This window comes from Rattus norvegicus, chromosome 6 (assembly GCF_036323735.1).
Source record: "Rattus norvegicus strain BN/NHsdMcwi chromosome 6, GRCr8, whole genome shotgun sequence".
NCBI classification, from domain to species: domain Eukaryota; kingdom Metazoa; phylum Chordata; class Mammalia; order Rodentia; family Muridae; genus Rattus; species Rattus norvegicus.
Window position 1 is genome coordinate 106,878,845 of NC_086024.1, and position 22,265 is coordinate 106,901,109.

Consider the following 22,265-nt stretch of genomic DNA (forward strand, 5'->3'; position numbering starts at 1 on the left):
CAACTGTCAAAGATAATGTAAAGCGGAAAAAGCTACTGGTCCAAAACATACAGGAAATCCAGGACTCAATGAGAAGATCAAACCTAAGGATAATAGGTATAGAAGAGAGTGAAGACTCCCAGCTCAAAGGACCAGTAAATATTTTCAACAAAATCATAGAAGAAAACTTCCCTAACCTAAAAAAAGAGATACCCATAGGCATACAAGAAGCCTACAGAACTCCAAATAGATTGGACCAGAAAAGAAACACCTCCCGTCACATAATTGTCAAAACACCAAACGCACAAAATAAAGAAAGAATATTAAAAGCAGTAAGGGAAAAAGGTCAAGTAACATATAAAGGGAGACCTATCAGAATCACACCAGACTTCTCGCCAGAAACTATGAAGGCCAGAAGATCCTGGACTGATGTCATACAGACCCTAAGAGAACACAAATGCCAGCCCAGGTTACTGTATCCAGCAAAACTCTCAATTAACATTGATGGAGAAACCAAGATATTCCATGACAAAACCAAATTTACACAATATCTTTCTACAAATCCAGCACTACAAAGGATAATAAATGGTAAAGCCCAACATAAGGAGGCAAGCTATACCCTAGAAGAAGCAAGAAACTAATCGTCTTGGCAACAAAACAAAGAGAATGAAAGCACACAAACATAACCTCACATCCAAATATGAATATAAAGGGAAACAATAATCACTATTCCTTAATATCTCTCAATATCAATGGCCTCAACTCCCCAATAAAAAGACATAGATTAACAAACTGGATACGCAACGAGGACCCTGCATTCTGCTGCCTACAGGAAACACACCTCAGAGACAAAGACAGACACTACCTCAGAGTGAAAGGCTGGAAAACAACTTTCCAAGCAAATGGTCAGAAGAAGCAAGCTGGAGTAGCCATTCTAATATCAAATAAAATCAATTTCCAACTAAAAGTCATCAAAAAAGATAAGGAAGGACACTTCATATTCATCAAAGGAAAAATCCACCAAGATGAACTCTCAATCCTAAATATCTATGCCCCAAATACAAGGGCACCTACATACGTAAAACAAACCTTACTAAAGCTCAAAGCACACATTGCACCTCACACAATAATAGTGGGAGATTTTAACACCCCACTCTCATCAATGGACAGATCATGGAAACAGAAATTAAACAGTGATGTCGACAGACTAAGAGAAGTCATGAGCCAAATGGACTTAACGGATATTTATAGAACATTCTATCCTAAAGCAAAAGGATATACCTTCTTCTCAGCTCCTCATGGTACTTTCTCCAAAATTGACCATATAATTGGTCAAAAAACGGGCCTCAACAGGTACAAAAAGATAGAAATAATCCCATGCGTGCTATCGGACCACCACGGCCTAAAACTGGTCTTCAATAACAATAAGGGAAGAATGCCCACATATACGTGGAAATTGAACAATGCTCTACTCAATGATAACCTGGTCAAGGAAGAAATAAAGAAAGAAATTAAAAACTTTTTAGAATTTAATGAAAATGAAGATACAACATACTCAAACTTATGGGACACAATGAAAGCTGTGCTAAGAGGAAAACTCATAGCGCTGAGTGCCTGCAGAAAGAAACAGGAAAGAGCATATGTCAGCAGCTTGACAGCACACCTAAAAGCTCTAGAACAAAAAGAAGCAAATACACCCAGGAGGAGTAGAAGGCAGGAAATAATCAAACTCAGAGCTGAAATCAACCAAGTAGAAACAAAAAGGACCATAGAAAGAATCAACAGGACCAAAAGTTGGTTCTTTGAGAAAATCAACAAGATAGATAAACCCTTAGCCAGACTAACGAGAGGACACAGAGAGTGCGTCCAAATTAACAAAATCAGAAATGAAAAGGGAGACATAACTACAGATTCAGAGGAAATTCAAAAAATCATCAGATCTTACTATAAAAACCTATATTCAACAAAGTTTGAAAATCTTCAGGAAATGGACAATTTCCTAGACAGATACCAGGTATCAAAGTTAAATCAGGAACAGATAAACCAGTTAAACAACCCCATAACTCCTAAGGAAATAGAAGCAGTCATTAAAGGTCTCCCAACCAAAAAGAGCCCAGGTCCAGATGGGTTTAGTGCAGAATTCTATCAAACCTTCATAGAAGACCTCATACCAATATTATCCAAACTATTCCACAAAATTGAAACAGATGGAGCCCTACCAAATTCCTTCTACGAAGCTACAATTACTCTTATACCTAAACCACACAAAGACACAACAAAGAAAGAGAACTTCAGACCAATTTCCCTTATGAATATCGACGCAAAAATACTCAATAAAATTCTGGCAAACCGAATTCAAGAGCACATCAAAACAATCATCCACCATGATCAAGTAGGCTTCATCCCAGGCATGCAGGGATGGTTTAATATACGGAAAACCATCAACGTGATCCATTATATAAACAAACTGAAAGAACAGAACCACATGATCATTTCATTAGATGCTGAGAAAGCATTTGACAAAATTCAACACCCCTTCATGATAAAAGTCCTGGAAAGAATAGGAATTCAAGGCCCATACCTAAACATAGTAAAAGCCATATACAGCAAACCAGTTGCTAACATTAAACTAAATGGAGAGAAACTTGAAGCAATCCCACTAAAATCAGGGACTAGACAAGGCTGCCCACTCTCTCCCTACTTATTCAATATAGTTCTTGAAGTTCTAGCCAGAGCAATCAGACAACAAAAGGAGATCAAAGGGATACAGATCGGAAAAGAAGAGGTCAAAATATCACTATTTGCAGATGATATGATAGTATATTTAAGTGATCCCAAAAGTTCCACCAGAGAACTACTAAAGCTGATAAACAACTTCAGCAAAGTGGCTGGGTATAAAATTAACTCAAATAAATCAGTTGCCTTCCTCTATACAAAAGAGAAACAAGCCGAGAAAGAAATTAGGGAAACGACACCCTTCATAATAGACCCAAATAATATAAAGTACCTCGGTGTGACTTTAACCAAGCAAGTAAAAGATCTGTACAATAAGAACTTCAAGACACTGAAGAAAGAAATTGAAGAAGACCTCAGAAGATGGAAAGATCTCCCATGCTCATGGATTGGCAGGATTAATATAGTAAAAATGGCCATTTTACCAAAAGCGATCTACAGATTCAATGCAATCCCCATCAAAATACCAATCCAATTCTTCAAAGAGTTAGACAGAACAATTTGCAAATTCATCTGGAATAACAAAAAACCCAGGATAGCTAAAGCTATCCTCAACAATAAAAGGACTTCAGGGGGAATCACTATCCCTGAACTCAAGCAGTATTACAGAGCAATAGTGATAAAAACTGCATGGTATTGGTACAGAGACAGACAGATAGACCAATGGAATAGAATTGAAGACCCAGAAATGAACCCACACACCTATGGTCACTTGATTTTTGACAAAGGAGCCAAAACCATCCATTGGAAAAAAGATAGCATTTTCAGCAAATGGTGCTGGTTCAACTGGAGGGCAACATGTAGAAGAATGCAGATCGATCCATGCTTATCACCCTGTACAAAGCTTAAGTCCAAGTGGATCAAGGACCTCCACATCAAACCAGACACACTCAAACTAATAGAAGAAAAACTAGGGAAGCATCTGGAACACATGGGCACTGGAAAAAATTTCCTGAACAAAACACCAATGGCTTATGCTCTAAGATCAAGAATCGACAAATGGGATCTCATAAAACTGCAAAGCTTCTGTAAGGCAAAGGACACTGTGGTTAGGACAAAACGGCAACCAACAGATTGGGAAAAGATCTTTACCAACCCTACAACAGATAGAGGCCTTATATCCAAAATATACAAAGAACTCAAGAAGTTAGACCGCAGGGAAACAAATAACCCTATTAAAAAATGGGGTTCAGAGCTAAACAAAGAATTCACAGCTGAGGAATGCCGAATGGCTGAGAAACACCTAAAGAAATGTTCAACATCTTTAGTCATAAGGGAAATGCAAATCAAAACAACCCTGAGATTTCACCTCACACCAGTGCGATTGGCTAAGATCAAAAACTCAGGTGACAGCAGATGCTGGCGAGGATGTGGAGAAAGAGGAACACTCCTCCATTGTTGGTGGGATTGCAGACTGGTAAAACCATTCTGGAAATCAGTCTGGAGGTTCCTCAGAAAATTGGACATTGAACTGCCTGAGGATCCAGCTATACCTCTCTTGGGCATATACCCAAAAGATGCCTCAACATATAAAAGAGACACGTGCTCCACTATGTTCATCGCAGCCTTATTTATAATAGCCAGAAAATGGAAAGAACCCAGATGCCCTTCAACAGAGGAATGGATACAGAAAATGTGGTACATCTACACAATGGAATATTACTCAGCTATCAAAAACAACGAGTTTATGAAATTCGTAGGCAAATGGTTGGAACTGGAAAATATCATCCTGAGTGAACTAACCCAATCACAGAAAGACATACATGGTATGCACTCATTGATAAGTGGCTATTAGCCCAAATGCATGAATTACCCTAGATCGCTAGAACAAACGAAACTCAAGACGGATGATCAAAATGTGAATGCTTCACTCCTTCTTTAAATGAGGAAAAAGAATACCCTTGGCAGGGAAGGGAGAGGCAAAGATTAAAACAGAGACTGAAGGAACACCCATTCAGAGCCTGTCCCACATTTGGCCCATACATATACAGCCACCCAATTGGACTAGATGGATGAAGCAAAGAAGTGCAGACCGACAGGAGCCGGATGTAGATCGCTCCTGAGAGACATAGCCAGAATACAGCAAATACAGAGGCGAATGCCAGCAGCAAACCACTGAACTGAGAATAGGTCCCCTATTGAAGGAATCAGAGAAAGAACTGGAAGAGCTTGAAGGGGCTCGAGACCCCAAAAGTACAACAATGCCAAGCAACCAGAGCTTCCAGGGACTAAGCCACTACCTAAAGACTATACATGGACTGACCCTGGACTCTGACCCCATAGGTAGCAATGAATATACTAGTAAGAGCACCAGTGGAAGGGGAAGCCCTGGGTCCTGCTAAGACTGAACCCCCAGTGAACTAGTCTATGGGGGGAGGGCGGCAATGGTGGGAGGGTTGGGAGGGGAACACCCATAAGGAAGGGGAGGGGGGAGGGGGATGTTTGCCCGGAAACCGGGAAAGGGAATAACACTCGAAATGTATATAAGAAATACTCAAGTTAATAAAAAAAAAAAAAAAAAAAAAAAAAAAAAAAAAAAAGAAATTGCCAGAAAAAAAAAAAAAAAAAAAAAAAAATCCTCAATAAAATTCTTGCAAACTGAATCGAAGAACACATCAATATGATCATCTATCATGATTAAGTAGGCATCATCCCAGGGATTCAGGGATGGTTTAATATATGGAAATCGATCAACGTAATCCACTATGTAAACAAACTCAAAGAACCACATGATCATTTCATTAGATGCTGAGAAAGCATTTCACAAAATTCAACACCCCTTCATGATAAAAGTCCTGAAAAGATCAGGAGTGCAAGGCCCATACCTAAACATAGTAAAAAAAAACAATATACAGCAAACCAAGTAGCTAACATCAAACTAAATGGAGAGAAACTGGAAGCAATCCCAGTAAAATCAGGGACTAGAAAAGGCTGCCCACTCTCTCCCTACTTATTCAATATAGTCCTAGCCAGAGCAATCAGGCAATGAAAGGAGGTCAAAGGGATAAAAATTGGAAGGGAAGAAGCCAAAATATTACTATTTGCAGATGATATGATAGTATACTTAAGTGACCCCAAAAGTTCCACCAGAGAACTACTTAACTGATAAACAACTTCAGCAGAGTATAAAATTAATTCTGGGTATAAAATTAATTCAAACAAATCAGTAGCCTTCCTCTACTCAAAGGATAAACAGGTTGAGAAAGAAATTAGGGAAATGACACCCTTCACAATAGTCCCAAATAATATAAAATATCTTGGTGTGACTTTAACCAAGCAAGTGAAAGATCTGTATGATAAGAACTTCAAGTCTCTGAAGAAAAAAATTGAAGAATATCTCAGAAGATGGAAATCCATGCTCACGGATTGGCAGGATTAATATAGTAAAGATGGCCATTTTGCCAAAAGCAATTTACAGACTCAATGCAATCCCCATCAAAATTCCTACTCAAATCTTTATAGAGATAGAGAGAGCAATTTGCAAATTCATTTGGAATAACAAAAAACCCAGGATATCGAAAACTGTACTCAAAAATAAACAAACTTCTGGGGTAATCATCATCCCGGACTTCAAGCAGTATTACAGAGCAATAGTCATAAAAACTGTATGGTATTGGTACAGAGACAGGCAGATAGATCAGTGGAACAGAATTGAAGACTGAGAAATGAACCCACAAACCTATGGTCACTTGATCTTTGACAAAGGAGCCAAACCATCCAAATGGAAGAAAGATAGCATTTTCAACAAATGGTGCTGGTTCAACTGGAGGTCAGCATGTAGAAGAATGCAGATCGATCCATGCTTATCACCCTGTACAAAGCTTAAGTCCAAGTGGATCAAGGACCTCCACATCAAACCAGATACACTCAAACTAATAGAAAAAGAAAGTGGGGAAGAGTTTCAAACACATGGGCACTGGAGAAAATTTCCTGAACAAAACATCAATGGCTTATGCTCTAAGATCAAGAATAGACAAATGGGACCTCATAAAACTGCAAAGCTTCTGTAAGGCAAAGGACACTGTGGTTAGGACAAAATGGCAACCAACAGATTGGGAAAAGATAGTTACCAATCCTACAACTGATAGAGAGCTAATATCCCAAATATACAAAGAACTCAAGAAGTTAGACTCCAGAGAGCCAAATAACCCTATTAAAAAATGGGTACAGAGCTAAATAAAACATTCTCAGCTGAGGAATATCAAATGGCAGAAAAGTACCTAAAGGATGTTAAACACATCCTTAGTCATCAGGGAAATGCAAACCAAAACAACCCTGAGATTCCACTTTATACCAGTCAGAATGGCCAATATCTAAAAATCCATGTGACAACAGATGCTGGTGAGGATGTGGAGAAAGAGAAACACTCCTCCATTATTAGTGTGATTGCAAACTGCTACAACCACTCTGGAAATCGGTCTAGAGGTTCCTCATAAAATTGGACATTCTACCACCTGAGGACCCAGCTATACCTCTCCTGGGCATATACCCAAAAGATGCTCCAACATACAACAAAAACACATGCTCCACTATGTTCATAGAAGCTTTATTTATAATAGCCAGAAGCTGGAACGAACCCAGATGCCCTTCAACAGAGGAATGGATACAGAAACTGTGGTACATCTACACAATGGAGTACTACTCAGCTATCAAAAACAGTGACTTCATGAAATTCATAGGCAAATGGAATGAACTATAAAATATCATCCTGAGTGAGGTAACCCAATCACAGAAAAACACACATGGTATGCACTCATTGATAAGTGGATATTAGCCCAAAAGCTCGAATTACCCAAGATACAATTACCACAGGAAGCTCAAGAAGGATGCCCAAAATGTGGATGCTCCCACTCCTTCTTAAAAGGGGAAAAGATATCCATAGGAGGGGATATGGAGGCAAAGTTTAGAGCATAGACTGAAGAAACAGCCATTCTGAGCCTGCCCCACACGTGGTCCATATATATACAGCCACCAAAACTAGATAAGATTGATGAAGCTAAAAAGTGCATGCTGAAAGGGACCGGATATAGATCTCTCCTGAGAGACACATCCAGAGCATGTCGAATACAGAGGTGAATACTAGCAGCAAACCACTGAGAATAGGACCCCCTTTGGAGAAATTAGAGGAAGGATTGAAAGAGCTGAAGAGGCTTGCAACCCCATAAGAACAACAATGCCAGAGTTTCCAGGGACTAAACCACTACCAAAAGACTATACATGGACTGACCCAGGGCTCCAACTGCATATGTAGCAGAGAATAGCCTTGTTGGGGCACCAGTGGAAGGAGAAATCCTTGGTCCTGACAAGGTTGGATGCCCAGTGCCAGAGAATGTCAGGGCAGTAAGGAGGGGTGGATGAGGGGGAACACCTGTAAGGGGGAGGGGGAGGAGCTGGGGGACTTATGGACAGGAAACCCAGAAAGTGAATAACATTTGAACTATAAAGAAATATATCTAATAAAAAATTTTAAAAAAGAAAATTTAAGAGCTCATACTGGAGTGCCTGGACTGTTTAGTGGGGTCAACACCACAGCATATATGTATACCAGGCAGATTATAGGCCTTGCAAAGGAACATTATACAAAGAATCTCATTCTTTACATCATCAAAATAGTAATAGCTTGAGACAACAATTTGGTATTTCTAGAGAATGTGCAAGTCAAATTGTAAAGACTTGTCCTCAATGTCCTCAGTTTCTTCCTGTACCACATAATGTTAATTATTGAGGACTTATAACTAATGAATTATAGAAAATGGATGTTACTCATATTTCTGATTTTTGGAAAATTAAAATACGTACATGGGACTATTGACATCTTTTCAGGTTCTTTACTTGCAATTGTTTTAACAGCAGAAGCAACTAAAAATATAGTTAGTTGTTGCCTACATTGTTTTCCTATGCTGGCTGTTACAAATCAGATTAAAACAGATAATGGAAGTGGCTAGTGCAGTCAAGCATTTGAGACTTCCTGTCGACAATTTAATATTACCCATATTACTGGGAATCCTTATAATCCTCAAGGACAAGGTATTATGAAAAGGAACCATAGAAAGTTAATACAATGTCTTAATAATATAAAAAATGTTTAAAATGTTTAAATTCGGGTGTTCATGGATGTTCGGCTGCTGAGTGGTTTTTGGTATCCTCACACTTTCACTACACATGCTTCAGTGAAATGGAAGGATCCTACGACAGCCAAATGGCATGGAACTGACCCTGTACTCATATGGGGACAATGTTACATACTGTTTTTCACAGGAAAAAAATGTGGTGTGATGGCTACCAGAAAAGCTGGAGCAACAAACAGAACAATCCCACCCTCCTGCTGATTCCATTACTGATGATGATGACGGTTCCTGACCCACCACTGATATATCCAGCAGTGTGGTCTAGACTGGAGATTCTCATGACCAGTAATAATACTCAACCCTTGGATCTCCATGGTCTTTTATGATAAGACCATGACTTTCAATGCATTTGGTGATGGGATTCCTGTTTGCTTTGTGAAGACTAGTATGAATGATTGCTGTGTTTCAGTGGTTCCTCAAATTTAGAAGAAAAACGTTTCACAAACTAACTCAAAAGCATACAGATAGGCATACATAAATATTATAAGGGATTTGCCCCTGATCCTCATACAACCTTGTAGGCATGAATCCACAGAGAATGTGGACCTGGCATTTAATAAACTTATTAGATAGAAAGAATGCTATAATCAACCCCCAATGTGGTTTAATGTTTCCAATAATATGCTAATTTTTGAATGGTCAAGAAATCAATCAAACACTGGGCAAAAGGAGATGCCCACAGGTCTTTGGCAATCAGAAGCAGACCATTTCCAATGGCATATCTGAAAGTTAGCTGCAGCTCTCTATGAAGTTTCACTGGCAGTAGACAAAATTGGGACAGAATCTGGACTTCAAGCAAGTGTTGTGCATGTGTTAAGGCTCCCAATCATTCATTAGCTGGTCGTATTAAAATTACTTTTGTTTCTTTTTTATTTTTTAGTATTTTTCCTTTTATTGGATATTTTTTAAATTTACACTTTAAATGTTATTCCCTTTCCCAGTTTCTCCTCCAGAAATCTGCTATCCCATCCCCTGCTTCTATGAGGGTGCTTCCTCACCTACCTAACCACTCCCTCCCATCTCCCCTGTCCTGACATTCCCCTACACTGTAGCATTGAGCCTTGATAAGACCAAGGGCCTCTCTTTCCATTGAAGCCACACAAGGCCATCCTCTGCTACATACGCTGATGAAGCCAAAAGTCCATCCCTGTGTAACCTTGGGATGGTGTCTTTGTCCTTGGGCGTGGGAAGGCGTCTGGTTGGCTGATATTGTCGTTCTTCCTAAGGGGTTGCAAATCCCTTCAGCTTCTTCAGTCCTTTCTCTAACTCCTCCACTGGGGACCCTATTCTCTTTTCAATGGTTGGCTGTGAGCATCTGCCTCTGTATTTGTCGGGCTCTGGCAGAGCCTCTCAGGAGACAGCTATATCAGGCTCCTGTCAGCATGCACTTCTTGTCATCAGCAATATTGTCTGGGTTTGGTGTCTGTATATGGGATGGATCCCCCAGGTGGGGCAGTCTCTGGATGGCCTTTCCTTCAGTCTCTGTTCCACACTTTGTCTCCATATTGACTCCTGGACTTTTGTTCCCCTTTCTAAGGAAGTCTGAAGCATCCACACTTTGGTCTTCCTTCTTCTAGAGCTTCATGTAGTCTGTGGATTATATCTTGGGTAATCCAAGCTTTGAGGTTAATTTCCATTTATCAGTAAGTGCATACCATGTGTATTCTTTTGTGACTGGGTTACCTCACCCAGGATATTTTATAGTTCAATCCATTTGCCTAAAAATTTTATGAAGTCATTGCTTTTAATAGCTAATTATTCCAGTATATGAAATATACCACATTTTTTGTATCCATTCCTATGTTGAAGGACAATTATATACTTTCTAATGATGTTAGTGTATTGAAACCTGGCATGTCTGTTATGGTGGCCTATCAACCAGCTTTTGTTGTATTGCCTGTGAATATGGCAGGACTGTAGTATTCTGAAAAAAACTTCTAAGTACTGGAAGAAGTGATTCAGGCTTTAAGCAGAAGCAAAAGGGTAGTGGCCCTGATTATTGCTGATATAGCAGCTTTAGTTACATTAATAGCTAGTACCACTGCTTCTGCAATTGCTTTGACACAAGAAGTTAAGACGGCTACTTTTATTAATCATTTAGCAAAAAAATGTTACTGATGTTCTGAATATTCAAGAGGATTTAGATAGGCATTTGGAAAAATGGATTGATGCTCTTTATAATACTACTCAAATTATTAGAGAGGAGGTTCAGATTTTAAGAGTAAGAAGCCATCGGGGTTGGGGATTTAGCTCAGTGGTAGAGCGCTTGCCTAGGAAGCGCAAGGCCCTGGGTTCGGTCCCCAGCTCCGAAAAAAAAAGAACCAAAAAAAAAAAAAAGAGTAAGAAGCCATCTCAAGTGTCATGACAGATACCAATTAATTTGTTACTTCTAAACTGTACAATGATGGTCACTATAATTGGAAAAGAGTTCAAAGACACTTGCGGCATATTTGGCACAATTCTAACAGCTCTCTAGATATTTTAACTTTGCATACTAAGATTATGAATTTAAGTAATGCTGCTCCACTGAGCATTGATGCTGAAGATATTGCTGATAAAATTATTCATGCCCTGAGGTCAGTATTTTCATCTTGGTCAAGCTTCAAGAATGGCATATATAGCTTAATCATTCTAGCTCTTCTTGTACTGGGAATACTTTTAGTCCTGCCCATTGTGATAAAACCTGCCTTTAACACCAATATGTTGGTTGCCAAAAAACATGGTTTGAAACTAAAAAAATGGATCCCCCGACAGAGTTATTAATTTAACAGGCTGGCAGTCAGAGATGGGTACATTTCTGCACAGAGCCTTAATAACCTAAGACAGAAGTGCATTGCTTTTGATAATGCATATTCCATGACAGATAAGGAAGACAGTCTTGTCATAACAACCTAAGACAGATGCAATCTTGTTTTTGAAATAAAAAAGTAGAAGATGTGAAGAGCTTTTGGGGCCACTTCGAGAAACTTGGCAGGAATTTGACTTTGGGCTAGGACAGAAAAGTAGAATCAGATAAGAATATTTAACATGTGGGCTCATACAAAGCTCAGTTGAGAAATGTGGCCTTTCTTTTATCTGGGAAATTCTGAAAGGCCCCTAGAAACAGTGATCATGGGACTTTGTTTATTGCTTTGTTTCATCCTTAACCAAGAACTGACCTTATTTGCATGTAGTTAAAAATGGTATAAAAGCAGACTGGGAAAACTTCTGTGGATTGTTGTCTATATCAGGTGAAGGCAGGTACAAGGTAAGTCAAGGTCTGTGACTGAGCAGACAAAGTATCTAACTTCTGTTAGTATCTCTGTGTCTCTGTTTAGTTTCTGTTTCCATGATCTGTCCATTGCAGAGACTGGGATGTTGAAGTTTCCCACTATTATTGTGTGAGGTGCAATGTGTGCTTTGAGCTTTAGTAAGGTTTCTTTTATGAATGTAGCCCTTGCATTTGGAGCATATTCAGAATTAAAAGTTCATCTTGGTGGATTTTTCCTTTGATGAATATGAAGTGTCCTTCCTTATCTTTTTTGATAACTTTTAGTTGAAAGTTGATTTTCTCCAACATGTTTCCTGGGACCATTTGCTTGGAAAAATTTTTTCCAGCGTTTTACTGGAAAAAATGAGGTATCTGTCTTTGTCACTGAGGTGTGTTTCCTGTATGCAGCAAAATGCTGGGTCCTCTTTACATATCCAGTCTGTTAGTCTATATCTTTTTATTGGGGAATTGAGTCCATTGATATTAAGAGATATTAAGGAATAGTGATTGTTGTTTCCTGTTTTTTTGCTGTTAGAGGTGGAATTATGTTTGTATGGCTCTCTTCTTTTGGTTTTGCTGCAAGATTACTTTCTTGCTTTTTCTAGGCTGTAGTATCCCTCTTGGGTTGGAGTTTTCTATCTATTATCCTTCATAGGGCTGGATCTGTAGAAAGATATTGTATAAATTTGGTTTTGTCATGGAATACATTGGTTTCTCCATCTATGTTAATTGAGAGTTTTGCTGGATACAGTAACTTGGGCTGGCATTTGTGTTCTCTTAGGATCTGTATGACATCTACCCAGGATCTTCTGGCTTTCATGGTCTCTGGTGAGAAGTCTGATGTAAATTCTGATAGGTCTGCCTTTATATGTAACTTGACCTTTTTCCCTTACTGATGTTAATATTCTTTCTTTGTTTTGTCCATTTGGTCTTTTGACTATTATGTGATGGGAGGAATTTCTCTTCCGGTCCAATCTATTTGGAGTTCTGTAGGCTTCTTATATGTTTATGGGCATCTGTTTGTTTAGGTTAGGAAAGTTTTCTTCTATAATTTTGTTGAAGATATATTTACTGGCCCTTTAAGTTGGGAATCTTCACTCTCTTCTATATCTATTATCCTAGGTTTGATCTTCTCATTGTGTCCTGGATTTCCTAGATGTTTTGAGTTAGGAGCTTTTTGCATTTCACATTTTCTTTCACGGTTGTGTCAATGTTTTCCATGGTATCTTCTGCCCTTGAGATCCTCTCTTCTATCTTTTGTATTCTGTTGGTGGTGCTTGCATCTATGACTCCTGGTATCTTTCCTAGGATTCCTATCTCCAGGGTTATCTCCCTTTGTGATTTCTTTATTGTTTCTATTTCCATTTTTAGATCCTGGATTGTTTTGTTCAATTCCTTCACCTGTTTGGTTGTGTTCTCCTATAATTCTTTAGGGATTTTTGTGTTTCCTCTTTAAGGGCTTCTACTTGTTTATCTGTGTCCTCCTGTATTTCTTTAAGGGAGTTACTTAAATACTTCTTAATGTTCTGTATCATCGTCATGAGATGTGATTTTAAATCCAAATCTTGCTTTTCCAGTGTGTTGGGATTTTCATTTGCTTTGGTGGGAGAACTGGGCTCTGATGATGCCAAGTACTCTTGGTTTCTATTGGTTAGGTTCCTGAGCTTGCCTCTCGCCATCTGGTTGTCTCTGGTGTTAGCTGTTTTGCTGTCTCTGACAGTGGCTTGACCCTCTATTAAGCCTATGTGTCAGCACTCCTGGAGACTGGCTTTCTCCCAGCAGGATCTGTGTACAGACAGCTGTGTCACAGGTCAGCTCTGGGTGCAGTTGGAAACCAGAAGGATCTTCTCTCAGACTACTCCTGGGTTCCTATGTCCAGAGGGCTCCTGGAGGGTTCCTCTTGGGCCAGGAATGTGAGCAGAAGTGGAGGTCTCCCCTGAGCTCTCAGGATTGTCCACACTTCTGAAAGTCCAGCTCTCTCTCCCATAGGATTTGGGTACAGGGAGTTGTAGGACCAGGTCAGCTCCAGACGCAGGCCAAAGCTTAACTTTTTACTGAAAAAAATCAAAAATCAAAAACAAAACAAAACAAAAAAAAAAGATTCTCCCATGCTAGGGGTTACAGATTGCTCCAAAAATCAATCAACAAAAAATTAGACCACAAAAGGTACACATCGATAGGGATCAATTGCAGACTCTTAATGATTTTTAAAAATTAGTGGGAGATATTAACTGGCTAAAGTCTATAATTAGATTAAATATATGAGTTAAATAATTTGTTTCAAACATTACAAGGAGATTCAAATTTAAACAGTCCAAGATATCTAATAGCTAAAGCAAAAGAAAAAAAAAAGAGTTAACTCTAATAAAACAAACACTACAAGAGGCATATGTGAATCAAATTGATCCTAAACTTAATTATATTCTGGTTATTTTACCTTCAACTCATTCTCCTACTGGGCTCATTATATAAAGAAAAGATAGTATTATACAATAAATTTTCTAGGCTTATAAATAAAATAAAAAATTAAAGACATGAGAAAAATTAATTATAAAAGGTAAAATAAAATTATTTTAATTATCAGAAACAGATCCGGCCAAAATTGTAGTTACTCTTACAAATTATAAGATTATGTCATTATGGGTGATCAATAAAAATTGACAAAGAACTGATAACAAGTCCTTGGGTAAAATTACTAACAATTATTCAAAAAGTAAATGTATACAGTTTATAAAAAAGACATTTGTCCACATACTGTAAAAAAAAAAAAAAAACACCAATTCCCAAGGCACCAACATTTTATACTGATACATACAAAATGGGTATGATAGATTGCAAGTCAGACAAAATAAGGTGATCAAAATTCCATATACATCAGTTCAAAAATCAAAATTATATGTAATACTTACGGTATTATTAGATTATCCTGAATCTCTTAACTTTAATTACTAATTCTTTATATGCAAAAAGGAGTTGTTTTACATATAGAGATAATTAAATTTGTACCCGATAACTCAAATTTAACCTTGTTATTTATACAATTAAAACAAGTCATCAAAAGTAAAAATTATCTATTATACATTACTCATACTTGCTCTCATACAGGTTTGCCCGGTCCATTAACTAAAAAAATACTAATTTTAAAAATTATGCTAAAAAGCTTCCAATTTCCATGAAAAACATATTAACAAAATTGTTTTAAAAGTTTTAAAAATGTTTCCATCATTAAGCAACAAACCAAAAAATAATAATAAAAATGTGCTATATGTTCTCTATACAACCAAACTCTATTACCTGCTGATCACAACCCCAGGAGGTACCAAAAAATGACATTTGGCAGATGGATGTTTCCCATTTTACAGAATTTGGAAAACAAAGGTATATACACCATACCATTGACAAATACTTAGGGTTTCAATGGGCAACTGCTTTAAGTTCTGAAAAGACTGACTGTGTAGTTACACATTATTCGAAATAAGGGCAATTATGGGGATACCTGTATAATTCAACCTGACAATTCTCCCCCATGTGTATCCAATAAGATGAAGCAATTCTTTGCATATTACAATATAAACGAGATTACTGGAATATCACATAATACCACAGGACAAGCAGTTATAGAAAGAGCCAATTATACCTTACAAGAGATGCTTATTAAACAAAAAGGGAGAGTAAAAAACCCCAGGAACAAATAATGCTTTGTTAATGTTGGTTAAAAAAAAAAAAAAAAAGAACAACAGCAGCTGAGAGACACTGGGTTACCAAAAACAAAACAAAACAAAAAACTGAGGAACTAGGCCAAACAATATACTATAAAGATGTGCTAACATCTTTATGGTGGAATCCTGCAGTGGTTTTAAGATGAAGACATGGTTATGTTTATGTATCTAGAGGGAATGAAAAAATATGGTTACCAACAAAACTTATAAAAATTAGGTCTTACCAGGGAAAACCTCTTATCAGCTGAGACATGAATGTCTTCACAAATAGCCCAAGTGATTCACTCTCTGACTGTCTTTATTACTAATTTCTCCAAAACATACGTGCAAACCAACTTCAAAAGGGCTAACCCAAATGATCGATCACACGGACTTGACAGAATACAGAGACTAGACAGACAACACAGGGTCTTGACAAACAACACCGACTTGAGAGACAACACTGAGACTGGATAATGCAAAAACTGCTAGCTTTTTTAAAACTAACCATTCCCATTTCCTCTGGCTCAAAACAAACAAACAAAAAAAAATCATCACTCCAATTCAGCAAAAATCAAGTATGTATAAAAGTACTATTGTCCTTTAAGTTGGGATTGCTTTGTTCATTTGATGTGTTATGGTTGTTACTATCTAGGATGGTAGGTTGTTTTGGTTAATTATTGTATACTGATAGAAATTTAACGTTTTGTTGTTTGACTATCATGCACATAGGCTGATTGTTTAAGGTGTTTTGTAAAGTTCTAGTTTTATGGTTCTTATGATTGTTTCTATTAAGTATAGATTAATATTGTTTTTAAAAAGGTATTTTTTTTTAAACAGAAAGGGGGACATAAAGTGAAATGTTCTAGCTTCTTTGGAGAGTCAGCTGTGTCATAAGATGGGGGGGCTATCTTATGTTTTTGCTGAAGCGGACACATGGGAGGATGTTTGGCTGAGAACACAAACATGGTGTTTTTCTGGAAGCTACCTGAAAAGGAGGCATGTGATGTTTTGCTACAGCGGACACTTGAGAAAACATGTGATGTTTGAAAAGGGCATAAATATAACCCAACAGACAGTGGAGAACACTGTGTGGTATTGGTTTGCCTTGCCACTCTTTGCTGACCACTGTTTTTCATGACTTCATAGAGAGAAATGCACCAAAGAACTTCTGGTTCTGTTCCATCAGCTTCTTGCTAATTTCATGGCCCCAGGCCAATTGGCAGAACCTCATGGTTTCTTCTGGATCAAACTCCCATTGCTGATTCGTGAATGGTGTTTATGAGTTGATCGAGCTACTGCTGCTGATTTGTGTGAACTGAACTGCTGACTCCTTGATAATATAGATTGGATTCACTCCAAAGAACTATTTCTAAACAGGTCCACGTTCTCCTTTGCCCTACTAACCTTTCCTTTCCACTACCTCTGGTGGGTGGTGGGCTAGAAGAAAGGTTATAACTTTTAAGTACACTTACTAAAGTACATTTTGAAAAATGTAAGTCTACACTTTTTACTAATGCTTTGTCTCATTATGAGCAGAAAATGAACCTTGGCAAACAAAACAAAACAAAACAAAACTTGCAGTCACTTTTGGGGGAAAGAACAACAGATACTCCCCAAAACAAACGAGTAATTTCACTTTATGAAAAGAACTACTTAAATCCTCCTTTATATTGTAAAGGACAGCAATTTCTGGCACCCCTCATCCTATACTGATGCAAAGATATCAGGAAAGGGAGGTTATAAGTCAGGAAAAAATAAGTAGAGTGGTTCCGAAGCCATATGGTTCCGTTCAAAAATCAAAGTTATATGGATGGACATTTGAAACTTTTAGGTCCATGGTCCTGTTATTTGGGGGAGTCCCAAAACTAGGGGGAAAAAAAGGAAAGATTCCAGGGAAATGAGGACAGATCCCATTCTCAGGAATAGATAGGTAGGGAAACTCAGGCTGTTGGTTGACAATATTGATCTAGGACCTATGCTGCCTCTGAAGTCCATGAAGGTGCCTATGGTCCGTGCTTTGGCCAAGAGCCATATTAATATCTATGGTCTCAGCTGCTGTTGGAGAGCATGTGTAGGTTTGTTGTCCATGCTGCTAACAGAAGCCATGTGGATGTCTGTAGTCCAAGGTTTCATCAGAAACCGTATAGAAGTCCATATCCCACGAAGAACATGTTGATGCCCATCGACTGTGTTACCATTGGAGGCCATGTGGATGCTGGTGGTCTGTACTCCTGCTTGAAACTGAGGTGATGTACATGGACTGGACTGCTTACCAAGATATATGAGTATCTATGGCCTATGGCCCAGAGGCCACATTGATATCTGGGGCCTGTGCTACCACCAAGAACCATGATAGTGTCCGTGGCCCATACTGGAAAAGAGGTCCATGTTGACGTCTGTGGTCTGTACTACCACCAGAGGTTATATTGATGTCCATGGTCCAAGCAGTTGCCAGAAACAAAGTGGAAGTCCATAATCCATGTTCTAGCTAACTGTAAAGTACAAGGAAGCTACTTTTACAGTGGTATTAATGAGTGCAGACTCTCAGTTGAGAGAACTATAAAAGGTTTCTGTAACCCCTAACTCCATCACCACCACCACCACCATCCCGCCGATCGAAAAAGGAACAGCCTAGAAAGAAAGCCATCAAAGAGAACACTTTTAAACTTTAGGTAAGAATGCTGAAGTATAGATCTCCAAAACCAATAGTTTGTGGCAGGAGTGAAGATAGGGAAGGACTTTAGTTTTCTTTAAGGAGCTGGCTACTGGGGGGAGGGGGCGATATTAACCATCCTCCAGTAAGTATACAGTCAACGCAAATTAGACCTGTGTTGTTTTGTTTTTCTTCTTCTTTCTTCTTTAGGGGGACTAGAGGGAGGTAACAAGGTTTGGGGGCAGACCTGGGAAGACTAGAAAGGGTATATTATATGAAATTCCAAAATAATAAAAGTATTGTGTCGGGGGGGAATAAAAAAAATTTAATGGGGCAAAATCTTCTGAAAGCATTTCAGAAGCACACAGAAGCCATGTCCCAGAAGGAGTGGAAGCTTCATCTCATGCTGGAAACTGAACTTGGTAGTGTAACAATCACCCAGGTAATACTGGTTTTAAAGGTTTGAAGGGGTCATGGAACATAGCTGAGGCCTGATTTTTTTTTTTTTTTTTTTTTTTTTTTTTTTTGGGCAGGACTAGAGTCCTTCAAGGGAGGCAGGAAGAGGCCATTACTGAAGATGCAGACTCAGTTGCAGTAGAAGGCCCAGGATTGTCGAGGTCATGGAGAGAAATGAAGGCTTAGTACTATATGGCTGGGTCAGGGAACTTGAAGATAGCCCAGAAGAAGCTGACAGAAGTGGAGTAGGAGACCCTAGCTCTTTAGAGATAGTAGTGCCAAGAGAACAGCCAAGGACAGCAACGGTGGAGTAGGCCTCAGCCTATGAGATAAACTGCACGTCCTTGCAACTGGCAGTTCCCAAGAAGTAAAGCTGTCTAAACCCTTTGGAGTCTGGAGCATCATGAAAGGGTCTCAGATATCAAACACAAAACTTTGTACACTGTTGAATTTGGATTTTTATTTTATTTGATTGTGACTATGCAAGCCCTAGTTCTTCCCTCTCAGGGTAAAAACATTTTAACTTCTTTGTCTTTAGTTTTGTTCTTGTGTTGTCTTACATGCACCCAGAGTTAGAAAGACTGGGTATTTCAGAGAAATTTTAGAATTTAAAGAGCCTTTGTAGTTTGAAAACGGCTAGGCATTTTTAAAAGATCAGACATTTAAAGTGTTGAAAATTTTAAAGCCTGTGGGACTTTTAAAAGCTGGAATGTTTTACACTGTCATATTAATATAACATGACACCATGGACAAACAAGAAGGGTTGTGGCTTGGAAAGTGCTGTGTTGGAGTATCAAATTGACAAGGGGTAGATTACTATAGTTGGTTTTCATATTAACTAGATACAAACTAGGATCATCTGGGAAGAAGGAATCGCAATCCAGAAAATATCACTATATGACTGGCTTGTAGGCAAGTCTACAGGTAATTTTCTTGAATGACGGTTGATGTGGGAGAACTGCCCACTGTGGGTGGTGCTAACCCTGACTCATCCTGGGTTGTATAAGAAAGGAAGTTGAGTAAGATATGGGGAGCAAGCCAGGAATCCATGTTCCCCCATGGCATCTGCATCAGTCCCTGCCTTGAGTTCCTCCCCTGACTGAGAGTGTAAGCAAAATAAACCCTTTATTTTCCAAGTTGCTTTGGTCAGTGTTTTATCACAGCAACAGAAAAGTAACTAAGCCACTAACTTTGAAGTCAGTTTGTAATTATCCATAAGTAATATTCTAAGATTACTAAAATTAACATATTGAAATTACTTAACATTGACTGAGAGAAAAGTGGGGCATACCATCTGGAATAGTTATGGTCAGAATATTTCAGCTAAAATTCAGGTATTTAGAATTCAGCATTAAGATTACATAGGTTAGAAAACTGAGACCGTCTAAACAGAGGTAAAAGAAGAAAATGAGCTACTGGTTTTAAAAATAAAACTCTTACCTTTCCTACCATTTTGCTTAAGGATCAGACGACAGCAGAACTAACCCATCTCCCAGACTGTGCTGATGCATAAGACAGCCATTTGATAATCTCAACAAAAGGTCACAACTTCCTACCATTATGCACTGCATAGGAACAGATTTCGGACGCTGACTTATAAAGTATTAGGAATAAAACAACCATTACTAGATTATGATCACTTATTTATAGGCTTAAATGAAGTCACAATTTTATTGGGAAAATCTAGATCTAAGCCTATGATTTTCATCAGAGACCAAACTGAAGTGGCAAAAATGTTTTAGTGGTGGAAAAAGAATATGAGTGGGTAATAGGAAAGTAGAATGCACAGCACAGCATGTTGGGGAAGCAAGGGTCACATTTTTTATAGATTTGTAGTGGTGTGTGTGTGTGTGTGTGTGTGTGTTCAACATATTTTTATTTGCAAGTAGACTGATTGAAAAGCATACAGACTTATATGTGACTTTTTAATAAAAGTTTCTGCCATCATATTATTCACATCCAGGTTTCCACAGGTCTGGACTCTTCTTCCTACAGATGGAGATGAGACTACTTCATTGAAAAACCAGAACGAGACAAAACCTGAGCACAGTCAGGTTGTCTTAGGCTTAAGAGTTTCTGGGTTTCGTCCTTGGAGGAGTTGAGGATCTTCCCAAGGCCTCGGACCACGAATATTCTTCCAGTTTTCAAAAGTGGAGTCCTTTATTTTCTACAGAGCCACAAAGTTAAATATATTAGTTCAAAAGCCCAGTGGCTTTGACTGACATATCACTAAGTGATGAGAAAATCAAGAAAAACCCAACAGGCTCAAGGACAAGTTCAGCAATAAAGCAACTCCAAGCCAATCTCAGGGACTTCCTGGGTTTAGAACTTTACTCGCTTGCTACAGAAAGATGTTACATCTACCTTTCCCCATAATAATATGCTCATAGTGGCAGAAGGAGTTTATACTCTGTTTCTAAAAGCACAAAGGAAAAGAGGAGACTGGGAAAACAGGAGTAAATGTGAAGCTGTCCTAGTGTGGCAACAGCTGAAAGGCTTGTGTGGGTCAGAGTGGAAAACAGAAGAACTAAGGTGCAGACCCTGGCATCTTCACAAGGAAGGCTACGACCAAAGCACCTTGTTCTGCAACCAGGGAAATGACATTGGGCTTCAGAATGAAGCCATTCTCCTCTGGTAACCTGAAGAAAAGCACTCATCCTAGGCAGAACCATTCAACTACACTCTGGTGCACCATATCTTCCCTCAGTCTTAAAGCACAGGGAGGAGTCTGGAGAAAAGGGGTAGACAGAAGAGCTCCTTTATCCTCTCCAATAGTCACTTTTATATATCTGCTTCTGTTCTGAAATAACTGAGGGAAGAAAAACTGCTATTAAGATCAATGGGTAATTTATATCCAAAAATGGAGAAAGTGATGTAAGTTTTCCTTGATGTTTAGATACAAAGTATTTACTTTTACTAAAGAACCATACAATCTTTACCAAGTAGCAGAGGCCATCTTGGCGTCGTCTCTCTTATAAGTGATTGCTAAAAGGCAAGACAAAATATTCTATAATAGGCTCTTAACTTTTATGATTCCTAAAAGAACTATACAGAAAACCTATTCCCAGATAAGCCTTCAATAGCACCAACTGCCTGCACAGTGCTCACTTCCTCAGGCACATAGTCCAAGGTTTCAACAAAGGATGGGAAAAGAGGAAGTGAAAGCATTTTTCTTGAAAAGTTAGGAGTGAGGGTTGGGGATTTAGCTCAGTGGTAGAGCGCTTGCCTAGCAAGCGCAAGGCCCTGGGTTCGGTCCCCAGCTCCGGAAAAAAAAGAAAAGAAAAAAAAAAAAAGAAAAGTTAGGAGTGTATGTTAAATATATATGGATGCACAAAATGCTATTAACTTAGCATAACTATTTTCCA

General features: G+C 38.5%; 1 protein-coding gene across 3 annotated transcripts in view; it reads right to left on the reverse strand.

Moving 5' to 3' along the window:
* Positions 1-22,265, reverse strand: part of Cox16 (cytochrome c oxidase assembly factor COX16) — a 167,100-nt gene that overhangs the window by 133,421 nt on the left and 11,414 nt on the right. Inside the window, exon 4 of one of the 3 annotated variants that reach the window (XM_006240298.4) lies at positions 14,635-18,283. The exons of 1 other annotated variant lie outside the window; for it this stretch is intronic. In XM_006240298.4, the coding sequence (XP_006240360.1) occupies positions 18,200-18,283 (84 nt within the window). In that variant the 3' untranslated portion in view covers positions 14,635-18,199. Of the gene's footprint in view, positions 1-14,634; positions 18,284-20,649; positions 21,068-22,265 lie in introns of those variants that run through there. One more of the 3 variants, NM_001163153.1, reaches the window with a different exon arrangement.